At 45.3% G+C, this 23,796-nt stretch overlaps 1 protein-coding gene across 2 annotated transcripts in view; it reads right to left on the minus strand.

Annotated features, from left to right (window-relative positions):
• Window positions 1-23,796, minus strand: part of Ttc12 (tetratricopeptide repeat domain 12) — a 54,013-nt gene that overhangs the window by 19,173 nt on the left and 11,044 nt on the right. Inside the window, exons 3-13 of one of the 2 annotated variants that reach the window (XM_021172151.2) lie at window positions 21,892-22,052; window positions 21,461-21,482; window positions 20,726-20,803; window positions 19,866-19,987; window positions 16,312-16,371; window positions 9,802-9,873; window positions 8,052-8,112; window positions 7,398-7,586; window positions 6,225-6,294; window positions 5,258-5,346; window positions 1,741-1,909 (exon numbers count right to left, since the gene is read on the minus strand). In XM_021172151.2, the coding sequence (XP_021027810.1) occupies window positions 1,741-1,909; window positions 5,258-5,346; window positions 6,225-6,294; window positions 7,398-7,586; window positions 8,052-8,112; window positions 9,802-9,873; window positions 16,312-16,371; window positions 19,866-19,987; window positions 20,726-20,803; window positions 21,461-21,482; window positions 21,892-22,052 (1,093 nt within the window). Of the gene's footprint in view, window positions 1-1,740; window positions 1,910-5,257; window positions 5,347-6,224; window positions 6,295-7,397; window positions 7,587-8,051; window positions 8,113-9,801; window positions 9,874-16,311; window positions 16,372-19,865; window positions 19,988-20,725; window positions 20,804-21,460; window positions 21,483-21,870; window positions 22,053-23,796 lie in introns of both variants that reach the window. The other variant, XM_029481153.1, reaches the window with a different exon arrangement.

Consider the following 23,796-nt stretch of genomic DNA (forward strand, 5'->3'; position numbering starts at 1 on the left):
ATGGGAATGGGTGGGTAGGGAAGTGGGGGGCGCTATGGGGGACTTTTGGGATAGTATTGGAAATGTAATTGAGGAAAATATGGAATAAAAATATTAAAAAAAAATATAAATGTTGCTCTTAGAGACCAGAGAAGGCATCCGATCTGCAGCTAGGGTTATGGGTGATGGTGAACTGCTCAATATTGGTGCTGAGAACTGAACTCAGGTCCCCTGCAAGAGTAGTGCACGCTCTTAGCTGCCAAGTCAGCTCTTCAGTTCCCCACTGTGTCTCTTCAGTGCCATTCCAAGTGTGCAGAACAAACAAGACAATGTGCCTCTCCCAGGCCAAGAGTGGCTAACAAAACATAGGAGGGCTAAGCACTAGACTGTGTGAATCTTAAATCCCAGTGCTTTCTACAAAGTGGGAGACCTGTTCCTGCCAGTTCACAATATCTGGGGAGGAAGGCGACCTGCATGCCTCTATGAGGCATGCAATGCTCTGTCCTGCTTCAAACAACCTCACTCTAGCCCAGAGAACCAATTATACCTCCATCCCACCTATCTGAAGAAAGGCATTAGCAAGAATAAGACTAGTGGAGCTGAAGGCAATGTGCTGGGGTCCCCCTCAGTTCTCAGGACTGTATGGACCAAGGTGAGCTACAACCCCCACTGATCTCCAAGATGCTGGAGAAGTTCAAGTTGAGACTGTGGCAAGTCAAAGATAGTTTAGGGCAAAAGTCATAAGACAACTACAGCTATAGTTGTTCAGAGACAAAAGATGGTTTCAGAGAAAATCAGGCTTGAGATGATGGCTGCAGAGTCACCTGAAAAGTCCAGGTGCTTCCGGAGGCTTTCACTAGCAGCCCACCTGCCTGGTGGGTGGAGCTTCAGGGTTGCCAAGGCACTGGGACTATGACTAAATGGGAACAGGGAGAATGAGACCACCCTGCCCTTGGCACACAATGAATTCCTCACCAGATGGACAGCTAAGAGGGGTTCAGCCTGATCCAGGAAGATTTGGCCCCTTTTCTTACAGAGAACTGAGAGTGGGGACTGGGCTCCAATGAACAAGAACCAAGGCAGAGCTGGGTAATGTGGCCTTGTTACTTGGTGTGTGGATCTTCTTGTCTACTCTGTGAAGAGGGTAAAAGCACAGACTCTTTGAAAACTTTTAAAAGAGTTAAATATTCAAGAGTCACCATGGTTCAGGTAAGCTGTGGTTCAAGTAAGAGTCAGGCAGACATGATCCCTATCTGACTCTATCTCAGAAAGAGCCTCATGAAAAGCATTTGTTTGACTAATCGATGCTCTATCTTTCAGAAATGGCTGAAGGACAGGACAAACAAACCAGTAATATTGCATCAAATAGAAGAGCAGATGAAAAGCAAGGGGAGGGTCAGGATGGAGCCTGAGTCTAACAATGAAGCAAGTGGTCCATTTCTAGGCTGGGTTCTCTGTCTGCCATGGTCAGTTTCTAGGCTGGGTTCTCTGTCTGCCTACGGAAACACTGCCTCTGGCAGCTTCAATGGTCTATATTTGTGCAGAAATGAACCTGGCCGTGGTTCTGAGCTCAGCCAGGAGTTGGTCTGAAAACCTTCCTGATAGGGTTCCCCTCAAAGGCTCCTTCTGTTGTTGTTTTTCATGAAGGCTTATGACAATCTGATGGCAACTAGACACCAGAGACAGAAGGGGGGATGGGCAACCTTGTCTATTTCATGATAACCCCAGGGCCATAAGTTAGATCCCCCCACCAAGGCTTACTGGGTCATGTCAAGGTGCTTGATCACTTGGTTCCGGCCATTCTCCGTCTGAGTGAGCTGCAGCAGTAGGTCCAGGCTCTGCTGTTGAATCACCAGGATTCTGGAAGTCATGAAGGAAGGCAGCAGCCTGGCCATATCGGGGTGGGTCACAAGCAGGCGCTGATTCTCCTCTGCCGAACACAGGTGTTAGTGGCCTCTAGCTGTCATGGTGGCATGTAAGCCAGTTCTGTTGGCCACCACCCAAAAGAGCGGCTGGCTCTTAACACAATTGCCAGGCAGCATAGTTACCCATAAGAATGGGACTCCGGGGTCAACCGTCTGTGTCTGAATAAGCAGAGTGAATAAGTTTGCTGATAACTAACTTCTGAGGTTCTCAGCTTGACAGTGACCTATCTGTTAGGAGTTTTTACCAGGATTCAGGGGGCCACTGACTGATGGCTAGACAGAGACTGCCTCTCTTAGATTAGCTCCACTGTTATTATTGTTATAAAAGCTTTCTCCGTGGAGGGACATGGAATGGGATAAAGGGAAAGCATTTGGCTTAACAAGACACCGGAGCATCTCCAGACACTGGCCTGAGCAACCATTTGTCTTCTTCCCGAGAATCTACAATATCATGTGAGCAGCGTTCTCTGTCGACAGGGAGCTCTTTCCAGAGCACTAACATTGCAATCCAATGACATTGACTTTGCCTGCTTTGTGTTCTGAGAAGTATGTGGGTGCAGACAGAGCATGCGCAGGGCAATGAGAAGAAGTAAGGAAAGGCAGCAGAGCACACTGGAGGGATAACATCATGGTTTGAATTGGAAATAATACTCAAAGGGTCCCGTGTTAAAGCTTTGGTTGCTTGCATTCGGGGAAGTAATGATTCCTAAGATGTGAGGATTTGAATGCAAGTGCCCCCCCCCCCCCCGGGATATATTTGAATGTTTGGCTCCCGGTTGGTGGCACTGTTTGGGAAGGATTAGGAGGTGTGACTTTGTTGGAGGAAGTGTGTCACTGTGGGTGAGCTGGACTTAACTTCTCTCCCTGACCAACCATATGCCACTGATTTATTCTCACGTTTCTGCTTCTGCACATTCTCTGGCTCCTTTGTAAAAGGCTTTGTGTTTAATGAGTTGGGCATGTCAAGATTCCATGAGCTTGACACACAGCGGATGCATACCCCAGGGGAAAACAGTTTTCAGGCATTAAAATGACATACTTCCAAGGCTTACAAAAACAAAAGTATCTGGGCTATTGTGTCGGATTCACACAGAGATATCGCAGCCTTCCTCACCTTCCTTCAGGAATCTCAGTAAACACACACCCCTGAGCAAGGGACTTTGATAATTCATTTTGTTTTATTTTGGTTTGGTGTGTGTGTGTGTGTGTGTGTGTGTGTGTGTATGTGTGTAGGCCGGAGGACACCTCACATGTCATCCCTAGGCATCATTTAAATCTAATCCAATTTAATCTCTTCCCCTCCCCTCCCCTCCCCTCCTCTCCCTCTCCCTCTCCCTCCCTCCCTATGCAAAATTAAAGGAATAGGTCAAGATTCCAAGTTTCTAATTTTAGCTACCTGCTAACTAGAAGAGTGAGAGTGTGTACCTGTCACAGATGGACAGAGCACCTCCAGCCCTCGGGGTTCTCGTCTGTAAAATAAAGGTGCGTTCACTGAATTCCTAAGGTATTGAATACATGAAACCTGTGAAGAGCAATTACCATCGATAGTGGCAGAGTCTGGCAGGACTGAGCACTAGCACTCTCATGATCTGAGGGCAGAAAAGAAGATATAAACAGTGGAATAGTGTCAGAAGCAGGGAGAAGAGGAACAGAACCACACAATGATGATGATAATGGAGATCACTTGGGGACATACTTTGAGTATACACTAAATACTTAAATGAAGGTGTGATCCGCAGATGTTGGTAAGGGAAGGTGCTGTGAGATATTAAGAGGGGATGCCTAGTGGGATCTCCTTGGATATGTGGAGTGTGCCCTGAAAACAAATCATGAGACCTCTGCTTCTCAATCTCCTCTGGTTCCTGGTCAAAGTGTGACCATTTACTCCCACATACAATACCACCAAGGCCACCCAAGACCCATACCAGTAAAGCAAGCAAATGGCAGTCATGGTCCTGGTTTTGGACCTTCAAACATGTGAGCTTCTTTTACTTTCTGTATTAAGCTAGTTGCCTCAGTATTTGTTGTAGTGAAGCAAAGCTGAGTGATGGAGCTAGATGAGGCATTCAGGAGACAGTCCAAGATGCCTCAGGCAGGTAGTGAAATCTCCCATGGGGCCAGGACTATTATCCTGTCCAGTTTAATGATGAAGAAAGTCAGAGAGGAGAGCCTTTGAGGAGCTCCAGGATGGCAGCTAACTTCCCCTTTATTTTGTTTCCTTATACCCTTTTGAATGTATAATGAACAGTAAACCAAGTGGTTGAAAAAAAAAAANCTCCTCTCCTCTCCCCTCCCCTCTCCTCTCCTTTCCCCTTTTTTTCCTCTTTTTTTTTTTAGTGTGTCTCTCCTCACTGCCTTGGACATCACTGACTAGGCCAGCAGTCTGTCTGACCTTAGAGCCCTGGGGATCTACCTGTCTCCACATTCCCAGCATGCCACCACACCTGTTTTGGATTTTTCTGTTGTTAATTCATTCGGGTTCTGAGACACAAACCTTGGTGCTTGACTTTACCTACTGATCCCTTCCAATAACTGTGCTTTCTGATAAGCTAGCTGTCTAGAGCCTACATCAAGTTCTCAGTCCTTGAACCTACTGAAGGAATGGAGCTTGCTTCCTCATTCTCGGCCTGACCTGTGAGTGTACACACCGCTTGCAGGCTCCACCCTGTCATTGTCTTCATTCCTAGTGTTTACCATCTCAAAATCAACCCCATTCTTATGAAACTTTTTTTTTTTAGAGATGAAGGAAATAACTTAAAATCTTGATATGCACGGAAGCCATAAAGGTGACTAAGATCGATTATGCAAGGACTTAATAAACTCTGGAGGATGCAGTATGAAAAAAGAAAGGTAAGAGTTGACAAAATAAAATCCCTCTGGCCTTTTCCTATTTCAGTGACAGATGCTCATCAGTGTCCAAAGAGGCTGGCTGGTAGTGCTTCAAGGGCTGCTATGGTCAGCAAAACCAAATATCTTTAAACAGACGAGAAAGGAAGCTATCCGTCCCCAGCGCTCATGACATGAGCAGAAGTCATGAGTCTGCAGAGCAGGCAGAGGCCCTGGGGGCAGGCACTCACTCGTTAGGCTGACAGTGATCTTGCCCACCCTCCACTCCAGTGTCTGAGTCAGAGGAGGAGGAGGGAGGGGAGGAGGACAATGAAAAGGAGAAGGCTGGCGAATGAACTCAATACAGAACTTGCTTTTGATCCATGCACTTTCTGAAAGGAAAAGGCAAGGAAGCATAGACCCCACTCCTCCTGGTCCTGACTTTTGGGAGAACTGCCATAGTGGACAACACAGCTTTCATTTCTGTGGCACACGACTAACAAGCAAGGGTGAGGGGCCAGGCTTACCATTGTCGACGCAAACCTCCTGCCAGAGTTTTAGAACAGATACGCAAAGCACCTCCTCGACTGCATCCTTCCCTGTTAAGAAGAGGCACCTGAAGAAGACAGGGAGAGGAATGTGGAGCCTGGGAATTGCTTTGCTTCCTTTTCACTGGGGTCTACTCCCAGACTCAGCAAAGGACGATTTTAATAGAATTATTTTTATGCACACCCAAGCTGGACTTGGTGGCACACACCTTTAATTCTTTATTCTCAACTGGAAGCAGGTGGATCTCTGTGGGTCAAAGCTAGTATGGTCTGTATAGAGACAGAGTGGCCATCCAGGACTACACAGTGAGACTTGCCCCCTCAAAAAAGGCATATCCACGGGTGACCAGAACCAAGGGGCTGCCCATCATCAACTCCCAAGTTCTAGGTCCAAAGCCAAGGACTGAAAAGGCAGGGATGGATGCACAGAGGAGAGCAGGCAGCTAGGGGTTGTCAGTGAGGAGTGAACATCCAAGCATCCAACACACATTAGGGTCCAAAGCCTTCTGGACCATCTCAGCACAATATACAACAAATGCAGTGCCTCCCCTCCTACAATGTAGGTCTGGTTTTAGATTAAATTCCAAATAAAATCATATAGGACCCAGCTGCTTCTGCTTCCTTAAATGACCAGTAAATTCCAAAAGGAAAAAAGGAATAAAGGAGACTCTTACAGACGCTGGTGGCAAACCAGTGGGACCTGTGCTGTCTCACTGGGAAGGACAGAGAAGGCCTGTGGGATAGGCTCACTCTGTCAGCTGCAACATGATGCAAAAGGCTCTGAGCTCAAGGGGGTTCACATGTGTTCTCTCAGGGGTCACCCTGCTACCTGAGGAGCAGGGACACATTGACCACGGAGCCTTGCCTGTGTGGTCAATATCTATTTTTCACACATGGCTATCTTTCTTTCCTTATGAGACATCTGGCTGTGTCCGAAGATTCCTACCTTCTGATGATCTCATGGTCACTGATGGTGCTGAATCCACCGTAAGTTCTGAACAATGTTCGCTCTGTGCCTGAAACAAAGCCAAAAGAACCAAGTCAGGTTCCCTACCTACCAGGAAGGAACTGCAGCGTAGCCACGTCCACCAAAAGATCCCAGTGGGAAAGGCTGGACTTGGACACTCAGAAATCTAATTGTCATCTGCCACTCAGTGGGTTGCTTTCAGAGGCACTGCTTACAAAATGTCGGCATCTCAATTCATAACTCTGGAGGCTTTAGAGAGCTGTTTAATCTCTGGAAAGAACTGCGATGCCATCTGACTCTATATATTTATTTTGAAGCTGTTTCCGGGCAATGGAGAAGAACTTACAGTTTCTAAGAAGCTGCTGAGGGGGCAATCTGGGACGCCTCTGTTCTATACTGACAAGGGACCAGAGGTTCCAACCATTTGTACAGACGATGCACTGTCACTGGGCAATCAAAGCTGTTTGATCTTTGCTATCAGTGTTTACAGGGACTGGTCACAGAATGGAGTGATCTCATTAGGAGACTGAGATGTTTCCTCTGAAACTATTTTTTTGTTTGTTTGAAGCAGCTGCTAAGTGCAGCTGGGGTGATTTCTATAGTTTATCATAAAAATTTCTTCTGTTTCTACATGGTTTAGGGTGTGTGCGTGGTATGGGATGTTAGATCGGATGTGTGTTATAAGCAAGATGTGTCAAAAGTTTATAAAATAGATGCACTGATGTATTCAATATTTATATTTATGAATATACATATAATGTTTGAATAATATACTAATATCTTATTCAAATAATATACTCACATATGCATAATATAAATAATAATTCATATATATTCATATAATAATGTGAGTATAAATATGAATATAAATAAATACACCCTGTGTTTTGAGTATGCAGTATAGGCATACATGACGCAGCAGCACACCATGTGTGTGCCTTGTGCTGTATGTGTGGTGCTTCCTGCCTGAGCACTGAGTCGGCGTATCCCCTGAAGGGGGCACAGGTGGAGGTTGGCACCTACATTAGAGTAGATTTCCCATCAATATTTATTTGTAGAAGGAAGGGGATCTTCGTTTCACAAAGCCTGATCCCCAGGCCCCACGTCTGCACACCGGCAATGCTCTTCAGACCCTACTCGTATCTGACTTACAGTCAGTCATCATTTCTGTCAGAATCTCAATGCCTCCTGCATAGAACAAGGGTGTCTGGCCAGGCTTGGATAGGGTTTCCAGGAGATTTTTGGTTGTCACTGCTGTGTTCTTTCCTGAATCCAGAGATTCTTGGGCTTCCTTCTCTTGAAGATCTGCTTTCTCTCGAAGAGTTACTTGATTTAGGTGTTCTAGCAAAACAAACAGGGAAAAGTGAACCGAACAACACCCTAACGACCGACAGAAGCGTGCAAGGGGTTCCTCTCTTCTGCATCTCTCTCTTGCCCCTGCCCATCCCCTTTGTTTCTTCCTTTCGAGGATGTGTTTAAGTATAAAGCAAGAAAATAATCCAGACTCTCCTGCTGGAAGAGACTGTTTAGAAGTAATGTAAGATCTAAACACAGAGCCTAAAACATTTAGGAGTTTGGGGCATTCAAGAAATACATTGGAAGATGGCAAGGAAGAAAGAAATGAATCTGAACATGGGCAGAGAGGGACACTGAGCAGAGCAGGCCTGCTAACAGAGGGCTGGGCTGTGCAGGAAAGGCAAGACTGTGTGTGGCCTTGGCCAGGGCAGAGAAGGCAGGGAGGGCATCCCAGGGAAGCACAAAGAAAAACCAGGTTCAGATGCAACTTAGCAGCAGGGACCTTCTCACCTTTCACCTGTGCCTTCAGCTTGGGGTTTATCTCTCCAATCTTCTGATAACACTCTTTAGCCTGGAAAGCAGAAAGAAGACCTTGAGAGGTGATCAGGGGGTACCATGATTACAGGGCAGGCACTGGGCACCCCAGGGCTTGGCTCCTTCATTATCCCTTCCTATCCTCCTCCTGCTCTCAGCACAGAGGCAGTCAGGGAGAGAGGTGAGCTTTTGATATTTTTGCCTGGGCTTCTCTTCTCAGGTTCTGTGGCACTACTGGTACTATTTTCAAAATTCATTTTTAAAACGTGTTTGTTAAATACAAACTGTGATGAAAACTACCCGGTCTTGGCTTTTCTGTGGATCATGTCTGCTGGAGGTTAGAATAATCACAATGTATATGCTAAACTTAGATTTGATATTTGCAAGAAGAACCCATCAGCTATGCCCAGGGGAGTCAGGAAATAAGCAAAACTGTAGGCTGGAGGCTGTTGATTGAGACCCAGGAACAGGAGAATAGAATACCCTGGGGCTTAGAGGTACAGGCTGCAAAAACAGTGAAGACTCCAGTCACTGGCCACATCAGACTCAGCTAGAGAACTTGACAACGGGCTTTTACTGAGGGAATGGCTAGACAGAAAGATTCTAAAGAGAGAAAGACTGGTACAGGGAGAATTGGGGGCTAAGATTGTATCACTCATGTCTTAGTTAGGGTCTTACTGCTGTGAACAGACACCATGACTAAGGCAAGTCTTATAAAGGACAACATATATTTGGGGCTGGCTTACAGGTTCAGAGGTTCAGTCCATTATCATCAAGGTAGGAGCATGATGGCATCTAGACAGGCACGGTATAGGCAGAGCTGAGAGTTTTACATCATCTGAAGGCTGCTAATGGAAGAGTGACTTCCAGGCAGCTAAGGTGAGGATCTTAAGCCCACACCCACAGTGATACACCTACTCCAACAAGGCCACACCTCCTAATAGTGCCACACCCTGGGCCGAGCATATACAAACCATCACAGCTCAGAAAATATATAAGAAATCCTGAGAGAACACCCAACCAATCTCTAAGAGAAAAAAAATTCTAAGAAAATAAACACTCCTATCTTCAAGGTTGACCTGGGACCTTCTAGAAAACAGGGTAAGGATGGCTAGAAGAGGGCTGGCAGGATGGATGGCTTACCAGGTCCCCCAAGCCTGCTGAGCTGAGGCCTGAGTTTGAGTCCTGGAACCTACGTCAAGGTAGGAAATGACTCTAGAGTTGTCTTCTGACCTTTGCGACATCGAGTCTGCTCCCCCAAGCCCCTCCCACATCATGCTCACAAACTCACAGATAAAAAGTAGAGATTGAACCCAATACAAACTATCACATTAAAAAAAATAGCATTATTCCAGGTTAGACATGGGTGTGCTGAATCCAGTATCTCTTCAGTCCCATATCCAGTCTAGGAGTTACTGGCTTGGTATCTACGACCCTGTAGATCTGCCTATCTGCTTCACCATCACCGACACTGTGATTGGTCATGTGATGTTGTGGCGGTGTGGATGCTCACATGCTTGGAGTAATGAGATTACGAGTGAATTTTGTTTTCTTGTTGTTCATTCTCTCTGAGGAAGTTGAACCAGTGCTAGTAGAGGATTCTCTGCCGTGACTCCTCCAGCTGGCGGGGCTGTCCCAGATTCCCAACTATATTATCTGGGAACTTCAGAAAACCCTAAAAGGTGGATTAACATCTAACCAACTCTTCACAGAGCTAGGAACTTACCTTGCTGTAGTTCTTCAGGGCCAAGTGGGCTTTCCCCATGTGGAAGTAGGCCTTTGTACAATTCTCATCACACTGTGTAAAAGAGAATGTTTGATCAGATGTCTCAGATCTGAAGTCATTAGGCTCTGGCCTGCCTGCTTAGTTAAGAGAAGGAGGCCAATGCTTTGGTTCTCGGGATAGCTACCAGAGTTGACAATTAAGACATTTCTGTGCATCTGTGACCAAGCTAATTGCTGCCCGCAAGGAGTCTGCACACATGGGTGTGCTCTCTTCCAAATTAGTGATGCTGTCAGCTCTCACTTTCATGGAGCGACTTGCTCAAGAAGTAAAGCAAGGCCCTAGGTTTAGAAGAGTCAGCATTGGCTTCATGCTAGAATCACTTGGAAGGCTCTTATATATCTGGGCCTGGCTGCCCTTGGACCAATTAAGTTACCGTCTAAATGAGGTCCAGACAGAAACATTTTCAGCTTTCTGGGTGATATAACTATAGAACTAAGTTTGGGAGTTACTTGCTCATTAGCAGACAGAATTCTCTGGGAAGGCAACCGTGGTTAGGAGCATGTCTTAGTGGGCAGTAAGTCCTTTCTTGAAAATAAGCCATAACATGAACACTGGTATAATGCATGTCATCATGTGTCCTTGTAGGTCACTGAGAAGGAATCTGGGACTTGAAGTGGGGTTGCTTCCCACTCCATTTCTGACACAAGTATGTGTGTCAGTCACAAAGTGTTCTCCAAGACCTCCTGTCTGGGGCTGGGCTGACCCTGCTAACTCTGTGGTAGGGGAGAAAGAACAGCAGAATAGCCCAAGAGTAAGAACACTGTGCCCTCGAGAGCAGCTGCAAGGTGAACCTTCCCCAATAGAGCTTACTGATCCAAGAGTGCCTATGGTGGAAAGGGAGGGAGGAGTTGAGCCCTGGGAAGCTTCTCTGTGGAGAGAAAGCTCAGTGGGGAACTCCAGGCAACTTGTCTCAACTTCCTCAGTCTGTTCCTGCTGGATGTTCCGAGGGCCTGGGTTGATGATGGAAACCCTACCTGCTGCTACTTGTTCTTTTACCAGATACTATGCTCTGCTTGGGGCTGTCTTTGAGAACCCCAGCTCTCACGTGCTCCCTCTCCCTCCCCTCCCCCATGCTCTTTTCCCCTCTCCTTGTTTCCATTGGTTTGCTATGTGTTTAATAAACTCACCCATCGAAATCAGAAAGTATGGCTTTGGCAGACCATTCTTTGGGCCATACAGAACAAACAGGAATTCCCGTTAGTATCACTTAAGACCTAGATGGATGCCCCTCTACAAAAGGGAGGGCTTAAGTGTACAGCTAAGGCTATACACTCACAGAAGGGCCCTGACTCTGCCTGGTCCTCCTCATCGTAAGTCTGCAGGGAGCCACCCAGCACAGACATATGAACTAAAACTTAAAACATCAGTTAATTGATATACACTCATCACCTCTATAAGAAAGCTATTGAGCCAGGTGAGATATCCTTTAGGGTTTAGATTTAGAAGGTTCAGGGGGTCAGTCTCAGGAGTCTAGAATGTTCTAGGTGAATTAACAGCTCAGGATGTTGGTTAGGCCACCAGCTTTTGGTCAACCGTTTTCCTTATCTGGACCGTAAGGATAGTAATTCATAGTCTCTCTCTCTCCGCCGCCCCATTGTTGGAGGGGGAATTGTGTAACACTTAGCACTCTCCTAATACTCCGTTAGCTGCCGTTGCTGTGGTTACGGCAGCAACAATACATTTCAGAGCAAATGTGATTTATAGAAAGGCTAAATAATAGCAAAAGAGGAAACAATAATTGCTAGAGAAACTCTTACCAGGAGTTTTTATGTATAATATTTCCTGATCTATTATGAAGTGAATAGGACTAATACAGAGAATAATAAGAGCCCAGACTAATCAGTCTGTTCCATGTGGTCAGCACTGAACTTGATAGCTTGGATGGATGATCTTTGTGAACCTCATAGCAATGCAGCAATATGGGCCTGGGTTTCCCCATGTCACAGACAAGGAGAGCGCAGGAGGTGTGTGTGTGGGGGGGGGACTCGTATTGCATCATCACTGCAAGGAAGAGCTAGAATTTGAAATCTGGCCATTGAATTCCAGGACACAGGGGCTTAAAAATGTTATTAGGATTGGGGGCATAGCTTGCCTAATATGCGCAAGTCCCTGGGCTCAATTCCCAGTACTGGAAACAAAGACGGCAAATAAAATCAAAAGCTCTTTCTGAAGTATGCTATGAAAAAAATGGCTGTAGACTACAAGGAAAGCTTTCCTCCAGGTTCAGTGGAGGAGACCCTACAATGAGAGGAGCAGGCAATGTGGGGGTATTTGAACTGAGAAAAAAAAGCATTGAAGGAGGGTGATGATAAAAAAGGGAGGGGAATGGGAAGAGAGAGGGGAGTTCAGGATCCTCATGGATGGTCCAACTGTAATTGAAGTATTGGGTGAAGGAAAAAGACAGGGTGGGAAGGAGGAGCTAAAAAGATTCCCCACGAAAGTCTCAAATGGCAAGTGGGAGGAGGGTTGCACTATCATTGTTGGCAAGAAGGCAAGATGGTCTGGAAGTAGCATGCAGAACTGGCCAGAGTAGGGACAGGCAGGGAGATGAGCAAGGGGTCCAGGCAGCCACATGGAAGGAGGGCTGATGCCTGAGGTCCTGGTGACAGCTGCAGAAAGCAGAATGCAGACATCAGGGCTATGTCAGAGGAGGATGAGCGCTGAGGACTAACTCGGCGTGCTGAGAAGTCAGAACCTAGTCGAGATGCAGGGAAGGCACAACTGGCTCTAGCAGAAAGGGGTCAGGAGGGCAGGTGGTAGAGAAGCTTCCTGCGTTTGGGCGATGCCAAGACAACCAAATGGAAACCTGCATGGGGTGATGGAGGTGGGCCTGGAGCCGGGAGAAGGGAGAAGCTGGGGAAGCTGGTCTGCAAGGGACTTTCCGAGATGACAGGTGAATCCATGAGGCTCACGAGAGGAGATGAGGAGCCTGGACGGAAGAGGGCAGGAAGCAGGGCAGTGAGCATAGCGAACTCACAAAGGATGAAATCCAGGAAGCAGGAGAGGTGTGACCAAGGGGAAGAGAGGATGCCCTGCCCCTCTGCTCATGAGAACCAGGTATTCATAGCATGTTTATGACAGAATACTAGTGTTACACAGCTGGGGGCATCCAAGTCCCTGAGCCGAAGCCCATGACCTTCATAGGCATGGCAAAGAGAAGCGGCTATAGCTATGACATCCTCTCTCCACCCACAAAGAGCAGCTACCTTCTTATGACTGGACCTGTCCAGTCTAACCAGGATTCTTCTGTCACATGCATTTACTCCAGTGAGCCCCACACTGTCTTTGATGGGGTGTGGCCTTCAAAGCAGGATGGGTTTCACTGGGCAGGAAGTGTTCTTCTGATGGTGACATTCGTCTGCTCCTGATGCAAAGCAGCTTTGCCGCCCTTATCTTCTTTGACAAGGGACATCAGCCCTGTAATATCACTCAGGCTGGTCTCTTCCAATTTAAATGTGTCAAGAAATGTTAAATTGCCATGAAAGTCCCTATACTATTAATAATAGAGTGCCAGAGATCATTGCTACTGAGACTATAAAGACTTTTTTTTTTTAAGATTTATTTATTTATTATATGTAAGTACACTAGCTGTCTTCAGACACTCCAGAAGAGGGCGCCAGATCTCGTTACGGATGGTTGTGAGCCACCATGTGGTTGCTGGGATTTGAACTCTGGACCTTCGGAAGAGCAGTCGGGTGCTCTTACCCACTGAGCCATCTCTCCAGCCCCCTATAAAGACATTTTAAAGAGAGCAAACCTTTTCCTTGGAATCTGTGGCTTTCACAAAGAGCAGAAGTCAACCCGTTTTCAAATTCTTTTTGTGTCGATTCAACCCTCTTTCCCTGGGAGCCTCACTGGGCGTTTAACAAGACTGGGCTCTGAGTGCTGGCGATTATGTTGACGCCGCCTCCACTGGGCCTGCTCTGCTTTGGGGTCTCATTTAGTTCATTATGTTGAGCTTCATTCATCATTTGGGCAGAGGCCAGCGTGTTAGCCTGGGTCAGTGTGGGCTGTGTCTAACTCTTTGGTCCCTTGTCTGATTAGAAGACTTGTACTCTGGAGCTCCTTACAGGAGATCCCGTTTCTATCTCAGAAAGGAATGGGATCCTTTCCCACGGGTCCCGGGGTTTTGGTTTTCGGTAGGGGCTTTGTTATAGTAGATAGTTAAGAGAGTACAGGCCGGCAGTCAGTGTGCCCTCTGGCTTTGTGAACCCATGTAAATGGCTTAATTCATTTCTGGGGGCTCATCTTTTGGTTGGAAAAATTATGGAAAATAGTGGCACTGAACGGAACCTGTGCTGTGAGCCTGCAGCAAATGATCGATTTTGCTGTTACGTTTGAAACAGCCAAGGAAACCCTCCTGAGCTCTTTTCTGCTAACGACTGGTGCCAGAAGACAAAATAAGCTAAAACAACAAAAAACAACAAGAACGACAACACTGAGCAAACAAGGTGACAGCGACAGTGTGGGCAAGCAGGAGATCCGGTGCTGCCGTCAGCATGTGGTTGCCCTCATGATGACTGGCCTAGTGTGACAGAGCTGGGTCCCTCCATGCTGTGCCTTCAGGGGGATGACATAACCAGGTGCTTCATGCTACCTGCAGGTTCACAATGCTTTGTGAACACCAGAATCAGGGGGATTTTCTGATTCATTCCTGTTTCCCTCGCTTATATCCTCAGTAATAAAAAAAAAAAAAAAAGAGGAGCCATTGAGATGGTTCAACAGGTAAGGGCGCTTGCCACACAAGCCTGGAGACAGTAGTCAAATATCTGGAACCTGTCAACTCCATGGGGATTTTTCTGACTTCTATACATGTGCTATGGCATTCACACACACACATCATGTATACAAAACACACTCACACACACTCAACATACTCATACACACTTATACATATATCATGCATATGTCATGCACAGACACACATGCACACACAAATAAGTAAGTAAAAACAAAGAATAGCAAGAGAATATGGCCAGTATGTGGCTGTGAATGTTTATTCTTGATTTAGGCTATGGTCATTGGGTGAGGTCACAGGTGCTGTCCTGGGGAATTGGAGGCACCGATACACCTGGAACCTTCTCTTAGGATTCTACTTTATCTGACTGTAAGTTGTTTAAACTAATTAGGCAAAATGGCATATGGTCCGAGGTACTCTGTTTTCTTTGCCTTTCCTCTGTCAAACCTGTCACATTACAACACATTACACACACACACACACACACACACACGCACATACACACACACACATCTGTCAAACCTGTCACTTTACAACACTTCATGTTCTCTTACACATTACAACAAAGAGATGCATTTTATAAAGTTAGGCCTAATGGTGCAGGGCTATAATCTTAGCTACTTGGGAGGCTGAGGCAGGCAGGAGGATAACAGGTTCAAGGCCAGACTAGTCAGTTTAGTGAGACCTTGTCTCAGAATATAAAGGGCTTGGAGTTGTGGCTAAGTGGTGGGATTCTTGCCTAATATGTGAAAAGCCATAGGACAGACAGAATGAGAAAGAGAGAGAGAGAGAGAGAGAGAGAGAGAGAGAGAGAGAGAGAGAGAGAGACAGACAGAGAGAGACAGAGACAAAGAGAGACAACGAGATAGCGATAAGGCAGATGGAAATAGAGAGTAACAGACAAAGGGGGAGAGGGAATAGGATCATATTTTTATGGCGCACCACAGAAAATATCAAGCATTTTTAAAGATAAAAATGCTTCTCATTTCTAGACCCTTGGGGGGGGGGCTGATGTGCACTGTCCTCAGAGAAGAGTTTGTTCAAGTAAGTTTTTTAAAAGATCACCTGACAGTATATAACAGGGAAGCTTGGATTTAGGGTTATTTCAACATTAATTTAGTCATATGAAATACTGTCACCAAGGACTAAATGTGGCGCCTGAGTGCTGAGCAACTTTTTCTTCTCTACAGCCTTGATTCTCTCTCTGCTTGTATGCTCTTGGAGAGAACATGAAGGAAAGCATTGCGCATGTGCCCAAGCCCAACCCACGTGGGACAACAGCACTCTATTGTTCTGATAACCATCCACAAATAGAAGTGGGGTGCAATCCACTTCCAGATGATCTCTGGACTGAGGAGGAAGATGACAAGATGACATTGGAGAAATCATGGCTGGTCCTGGAGGAGAGGAAAGGATGTTTTCCCTGAGACACCAAGTAGAGCATTTGACAGGGACCAAGTGAAGAACGAGCTAGTGTAACACAGGACCTTCAAGGACCAAGGCTGATGCTGTCTCTGGAGCACGTGTATGAGCTAATGGGCATTGTGTGCATGTTCCGACCCTCACAGGAACTCGATTCCATCCCATTTCACAGATGAGGAAACTGAGGTCCCTCAGGTGACACACATGGAGCTGCTATCTGTGCACTTCAGGACTCAGACACAGGCTGGAGTAAGATCAATAGTCATGTGGCAAAGGAAGGGGCCTCTTACCTTCAGAGCCCAGTCACAATCCACGAGAGCCTTCTGATAGTCCCCAAGTTTTATAAAAGCCTGAAATGACACAAATACGTGATACTCAGACAGAACTCTGTATCAAAGGAGTCCTCAGTCGGTACAGAAAGGGCAGCTAATACCACCAAGTAAGCAAATAACAGAAAATGGAATCAAGGATATGGCAAGGCTAGGAACCTTACTCACTCTCGGGTAAGAGTCCAAACTGGTGAAGCCATTATGGCAATCAGTACGGACGATCCTCTAGAAACCACATACCTCAGCTAGAAAACGTCTGCGCACTTACCCAAAGGACTGTACATCCTACCACAGAGGTACCTGCACACACATTTACCAAGGAAATGGGACAAGTCGAGATGTCCATCAACAGGTAAATGGGCAATAAAAATGGGATATAGACACAAAATGGAGTTTTATTCAGCCAGGAAAAAAAAAACCCATGAAATTTGCAGGGAAATTGATAGATCTGGGGAATATATAGAAGAGGTAAAAAGACAAATACCACATGCTCATTTTCATATGTGGATCCTAGCTTGTGTGTGTGTGTGTGTGCATGTATGTATGTATGTGTGTGTGTTTGTGTGTGTGTGTGCACCCATGTGTGTGTATGTATGTATGTGTATATGTGTGTGAGCACATATGTGTTTGTGTGTATATGTGTATATGTATGTATATCCGTATCTGTGTGTGTGTGTGTTTGTATGTGTATATATAGGAGTATGGGCATAGGTCATTTAATCAGGAAACCATTTTTCTAAATAATTAATATTTACTAATAATAAAAATGGGAGAAAGATAAAGAATATATTTATATATGTTGTCTTTCCTCTTCCTCCTAATTCTCCTCCTCCTCTTCCTCCTCTTCCTCTTCCTTTTCCTCCTCTTCTTTTCTTATCAAGAAGCACTACATAGATCTTAGACACTTTTCTTTTGGAAAGTTCTAGGAGAAACAGTAATCATGATCCCATGTGAGAAAACAAACAAACAAACAACCCCCCCAAAACAACAAACCCAACAAAACAACAACCTGGGTTCCAGGGAATGAGTGATTTCTCCGAGGCCCCCAGTCTCCAAGAACAATGCAGCCCACATCTAGATTTACTCATGACCCAAATTTTCCCAAGGAGCTGTAATACTCTTAGCAGTAAGATGAGCTATTTCCATGAAAGAGTGGCATTGTAACTCTTGGGGAATCAAGGCATCCAGACAAACTGAGGAGGGAAGCAAGCAGCAGCCTGGCAGTGGCCTTTGCAGTACAGATCTGCTCCTTCTTCTTCGGGTCTTGAGTTGCACTTGAGAATCATACGGGACGAAGAAATCCATGTCCCCCTAGACAATTAGACAACTAGATCACGGCAACCATGATCTTATGTTATGAGACTTAAGGTCCAAACAACCCCGAGGACCTCATCACAGGCTTCAACAATTTCTCTATGTAGCCTTGTACTTTTCCTTCTTTTTTCCTTTTCCTTTTCCTTTCCTTTCCTTTCCTTTCCTTTCCTTTCCTTTCCTTTTCCTTTTCCTTTTCCTTTTTCCCCTTCCCTTTCCCTTTTTCCCTTTCCCCTTTCCCCCTTTTCCCTTTCCCTTTTCCCCCTTTTCCCTTTTCCCCTTTTCCCCTTTCCCTTTTTTCCTTTTATCCCCCTTTCCCCTTTTTCCCTCTTTTCCTTTTCCCTTTCCTTTCCTTTCCTTTCCTTTCCTTTCCTTTCCTTTCCTTTCCTTTCCTTTCCTTTCCTTTCCTTTCCTCTCATCTCCTCTAAGACTTGAGTTTGACTCCCTGCCCATTCTCTTTTGCCTCTTCCCATTTTAAGAAAAGCTACTTTTCTTAATGGCAATTAAATTAGATTTACCTATTGGGCACCAGCCATCTTGATTTAACATCTTGAGAGATAGAAAGGCAAAGCAGGTGTGGCTTTTAGTTCTTTTCTTTAGCAAGCAATATTCAATTCCCAGCATCCTTACTGTTTTCTAGCACCGCACGCAAACGGGAGAGGTGTTTTAAAAATAGTCTGCGGTTCAAGTGATTCCTAATACCAGGCAGCATGTTCTGTGTCTGTTTGCCTCTGAATGTATGCTCTGAGAGAGAGAGAGAGAGAGAGAGAGAGAGAGAGAGAGAGAGAGAGAGAGCTGGAAGAAGTTGCTTCCCCAAAGCTTTTCACCACATTTCCTTATATTTATCCACAGCCACTTTTAATGAGATTCTTATGACTAATCAAAGGGTGGCTTAAAATTGAATACAGTAAAAATGCAAGTAACTAATTTAGATGAACTGGAGTGGGGGACGGACAGCCTGCACTAGATATGAGTCTGAATTACATAACATTTTAAAAGCAATTCAACTCCACTGCTTTCTAATCTCTTCAGGGAGACTAGCTCGAGTGGGCATCAGTAGGTAGATATTTTCCAAGACCAAATTCAATGCCGAAAGAGAAAGAAAAGTAACCATTGTATTAATTGCTTACACTTAAAAGATCCTTCTGAATTCTTTAAATGGACTTATTATGACTCCAGTGTTATATAACTAGTGGGGCATTGGATAGCTGTGACAGACGGAGTTCTGAGGGAAAGTATAATGGCAGTATTTTGTCCTTAATAACTTCATATTTATATTCTTGTTAGGGCAATAGGTGCGGGGGGCGCTGTTAAAGCATGCTCCTGGCCATCTTTTTTATGGGATTCCTTTCTTATAACAAGTTTTTGTCACAAATGAGGGTAGGACAGAATACCTGGCCTCTTGTCGGACATATGCAAACTGCTCGGGTAACAAGCTTGCTTGTATTGCTCTCGGATTTATTGGCCATTAAATCACTGTCACCCCACAGACTCTCCAGCTTCGGATACCCCGTGTCTGGCTTCGAATGCTTCTCCTTCACCAAGCCCAGACAGATACTCTTGATTTATGGAGATTGGTGCTGAAGAGGGCTCTGCGGCTGCCTCTCTTTCTGGTATGTGACATGGCATCAAGTCTGTCACACAGAGGTCCAGCTGACAGGTCCTGTCTGTCATGAAATCACATCCATGAATCTGCCACGCCAATCTTCACTGTATCTCAAAGATAAGGTGACTAATGGCATTTTTGTTTCAGGTAATAGTTAACCAGCTTCCTGACTTCATTAAGCAGCAGGTAAGACATATCAGGCAGTCGGTTATGGCTCAATTTTGAGAAACTGAGGTTCTCTGTAAAATAAGCCTAAGGGGAAAGGGCTTCAGAAACCCTGACATTCAGAGAAAGTGCTATCAGTTTCCTGGCTACCCAATCTAACCACAGTCATAGAATCAAAAAGCAGGTTTGACATAATAAGCACAAATTGGCATAATGGCCTTTGAGAGTACCACCAAAAACATTAGTGGCAGTTTTCAAGTTCTCAGAGGCTACAAGGCTGATTATGGGACGTGTTTATACCATGGAAACTGGCACTTGCAGCCTGTTGGTAAACATTTGCCACCAACGATACTGTCTACCCTTGCCTCTGCTTTGACGGGGTTCCCGACACCCATTCTCGGAGTCGCCACTGTGGGCGCCAGGGGTTACCCACCTGGGCTCGGTTGGTGTACAGCACCTTCATGTCCTTGAGCTTCCCCAAGCCCTCACTGTAGAAGAATATGGCTGTTTCATAGTCGCCCCTGACAAAGGCCTCGTTCCCCTTCTCCTTTAGGGCTGGGGAAAAAAAGGCACACAGTCAGTCCTCAGTATATGTTGGAAGGTCCTTCTAGATTTCGGGTTTTCTAGTCTGGCTCAGCGCTGCTTATTTTTCGCTACCATTACTTGAGGTCCAATTTCCTTATATTTTTCCCCTTCAAATCTATGCTGAGGTTTTCTATGTAGCCTCTCAGAGAAACTATATTTTTCTGAACTGAGGCTTATATTTATGCCACTAGTATCCTTGACCAAGGCAAGGGTCCCTATGGTCTTTGAGCAAATGGGGAGTGGGGAAGATCTGCATTAACACACCATCCGAAATTAAAAAAAAAAAAAAAAACAGAAAACACACTCCGCACATTCATGCATCCGACCCCAACACATACAACAGCATTTTATCGATTTTTCACATACTTTGTCTCCCCTTTCCCCCCATGTCTCTTTTCCTTCTGACTGTAGCTCAGGCTAGCCAGTGGAGCCTCTCTTCCTTCCTATTTCCCAAGAGCCATTCAGGAATCTGCTTGGCTCACTCCACCTAGGGGGCCTCATTAAGGCTGTGTCCTGCTGACTGTACTTTGAGTAAGGTCAGAGGATGGACCTCCAATGGTTTCTGCCTGGCCAGGTCCTCTGGCTGCCAGCCCATCATGAACCCACTCCCTAGGGAGCTTTGTACTCCCACACATCTGCACACAGGCTCTCATGGGCTCCTTCAGCTGGAATCATTCCAGCTATTGAAAAGTAAGGACCAACAGTTACCATCTGCCAGGACTCTGTTTTCTCGTCTTCTCTTGGCTCGTTCCTTGGCGTCCTTCTCCACGGATGCCAAGAAGGCATCTGACAGCAGAGCGATTCACAGCGTTTAAAAAGAGCAAGCCAGATACTCCAATCAGTCCTTTAGTTCAAATTCCAGAGGACGCTACTTTGGGATGTTACAGCTGTACTTATGCATACATATGTAGGCACACACATGCATGCATGTGTATGCGTGTGTACATGCATACATGAGCACAATTCTGAGGCAGCTAAACTGTCACCTTCTTAATGTGACTTTAAAAGCTAACCCGTGAGTTGTATTATTATGTGTCTTGGCTGTGTCTATGCCTCAGATTTGAATTATGCCTCTTAAAAGAGTTTTTCCTTTGAAGAGAGACTTTTCATTCTATTTAGCATAGTGAGCCTCAGAGCTGAGCAACACAGAAAATAACTGCATCCCCTAAGCAGTGAAGGGTAAATTGGGCCATAAAGAAGAACTGAGTTCAGTTTACAAAAGACTGGTCAGGAGAAAACGAAAAATAAAATAGAAAAGCCTCTGCTCTCTGCCTATCGAGCCACTGGCACCAGACCTGGGTCGTCAGCAGGATTTTGTTTGTGGGTTGTTTTTAAGCCCAGGGGCCATAATTTAAGGGTCTGGAAGTTACATTCTATATAAAAAAATACTGATCCTAAATGAATACAACACACTGGAGAAGGAGAGAGAGATGCTGTCCTTACCTGGGCTCATTTCATCTGCATTCTGCAAGATATGGGATATCATAAAAACAAAGAAACAAATTTTAAAACTCAGGCTCTGGTAAATGTGTATATAAAGCCAAGAGAGCAAACCTTGCAAACAAGGAGTCAGGCCATTTCCTTTAACCACCAATACTGATTTAGATTTTAAGGGGCTCTAGATTTGAAGGGGCTTGCTTTAAAGTTGGAAATGCTATGGTGGGCACAATTATGGGCCTGCTCCTACAGAAGCAAGATGGTCCAAGTCAGGGGACCCCACCCCCACCCTGTGGCTTGTTACATATGAATTGTTAAAACATGGAACCTAAATACAACACTCAAGCTCAGCAGGCAGAGAGGTTGAGTCTCCACTACAGGAAGAGCAGGTCTCCCGGGGATATCTACATATAGACCTCCATAGCGGAAAGGGAAACCTCGGGAGTTTGTGGAGGACTGATCATGGTCTTATTCAGAGTGGTCCTGCACCCGTCCTCCTCTTGCTCTCTCTCCATCAGCAGGAGTTTCTTTTCCGAGTCCAGGACAGCTTTCTGCTGTATGAAGGGATCATCAGAATTCATCTCTTGGATTAAACTGGCTAGAGGAAAAAAAAATCACACGTGACTCAATCAGGCAAGTTCTTCGAAAGAAAAGACTCCATCCGCTGGAAAGGATGGTGTTGAAAATTAATAAGGATGATCCATAGAAAGGAGAAGAAGGTACTAGGAAGACCAGTGAATCGCTAGGACTAATGTGAGACAATTAGGAAGAAAAAGAAATAGCAAGAGAATTTAATACTGGGCTTCCAGGAAGAGAGCTTTAAGTCACTAGCCAACGGTAGTAATTTATGGTCGGCTTATCAGGAGTTGTATGTTTTGCTGATTATCAGGGAAAGTGGTGAATAAAAAACAAAATCCTTTTGTTTTGTTTGAAAAGCTTGTGATCTTGTGTGGGAGACAAACGTAACACAAGCAGCTCTGAGATTCCTAAAACAGAAGCCTTCAGCTGTCTCCCTGCCTCTCTTCACTGTGTTATCTACCCAGATTGGCATTCATAGACTGTCGTTTAGAGGGATCACTCTACCCTCACACCCCACCTAAACAGATAAATCTGCTCACCTCACTCCAATTTCAGATCAATCTAATTATCCATATCTAGCAGCCTTGACTAGGGAGGCTAAACATTGATGAAAAATGGATAAATATCCATGGGGGGAACTTACTGGTCTGTCAGTGACCCTCACTCTCCCAGATCCCCTACTATGTCATCCTAGGAAGTCTATTATTCTCTCAAATACTTTCAAGTTTTGGACAATCTAAACCTGACAATTCCAAATCGAGGATTCTACTTATTCATTCAGAGAGGAAAGGGATGGTGTTAAGAAAGAGCTCTTTCAAGGTCATGTTTTCAAACTCACATAGCTGCCCACATCTGCATCCACCTTCAGTTCTCACCACAGAAGGATGCAGTGTCTCTTGTATGAGGTTTGAGCTTCTGCTTGTGCAAGTCATGTGGCCAATGCTGACTCAAGGGGTAGAGGGATAGTAAAGAAAGTCATTTGTGACAAGTTTTGTTATGTACCTGAGCATGATGGCTACATGGTTTTATGAAATGTGCACTCTAGTGTAGCCTGCATTTTCTTTGCAATATGCCTAAGAGGTCTTCTTGGTACAGTTTACACACCATGAGTCAAGGGCAATTCAGTTGAGTGTTGCCAGAAACTCATGTGGCTTGTTTTAAGTTTCAGACAGTAGATAAATGTCCAGTTGAATACCCATATGTACGTGTGCTCGTGCATGTCATACATTCTTCAGGATATGACTGTAAGTAACCATATCCTATAGTAGTTTATAAGAACGAGTTTCTAGACTAGCCATATAGCTAAGCAGGTGCCTGCTGCCAAGGCTGACCACCTGAATTTCATCCTCAAGACCCAGAGAGTGAAAAGAAGGGATGGACTCCTGAAAGTGGTCTTCTGCCCTTCATGAGTACGTGTGCACCCTCCTTACCCTCCTCACCCTGATAATCAAATAAGTGTAATTTTAAAAAGATGTCATGATGAATCCCTAAACCTTGTATGCTAACCTAAAATTTTATGAAATAAATGGAAGGATAAGTCCAAAGAAAGAAGAAAAGAAAGGAAGGAAGGAAGGGAGGGAGGGAGGGAGGGAGAGAGAGAGAGAGAGAGAGAGAGAGAGAGAGAGAGAGGAGGGAAGGAAGGAAGGGAGAAAGAAAGAAAGGAAGGGGGGCTGAAGATATGGCTCAGCAGTTAAGAGCACTGACTGCTCTTCCAAAGGTCCTGAGTTCAAATCCCAGCAACCACATGGTGGCTCACAACCATC

Source organism: Mus caroli, chromosome 9, assembly GCF_900094665.2.
Source record: "Mus caroli chromosome 9, CAROLI_EIJ_v1.1, whole genome shotgun sequence".
Lineage (NCBI taxonomy): Eukaryota > Metazoa > Chordata > Mammalia > Rodentia > Muridae > Mus > Mus caroli.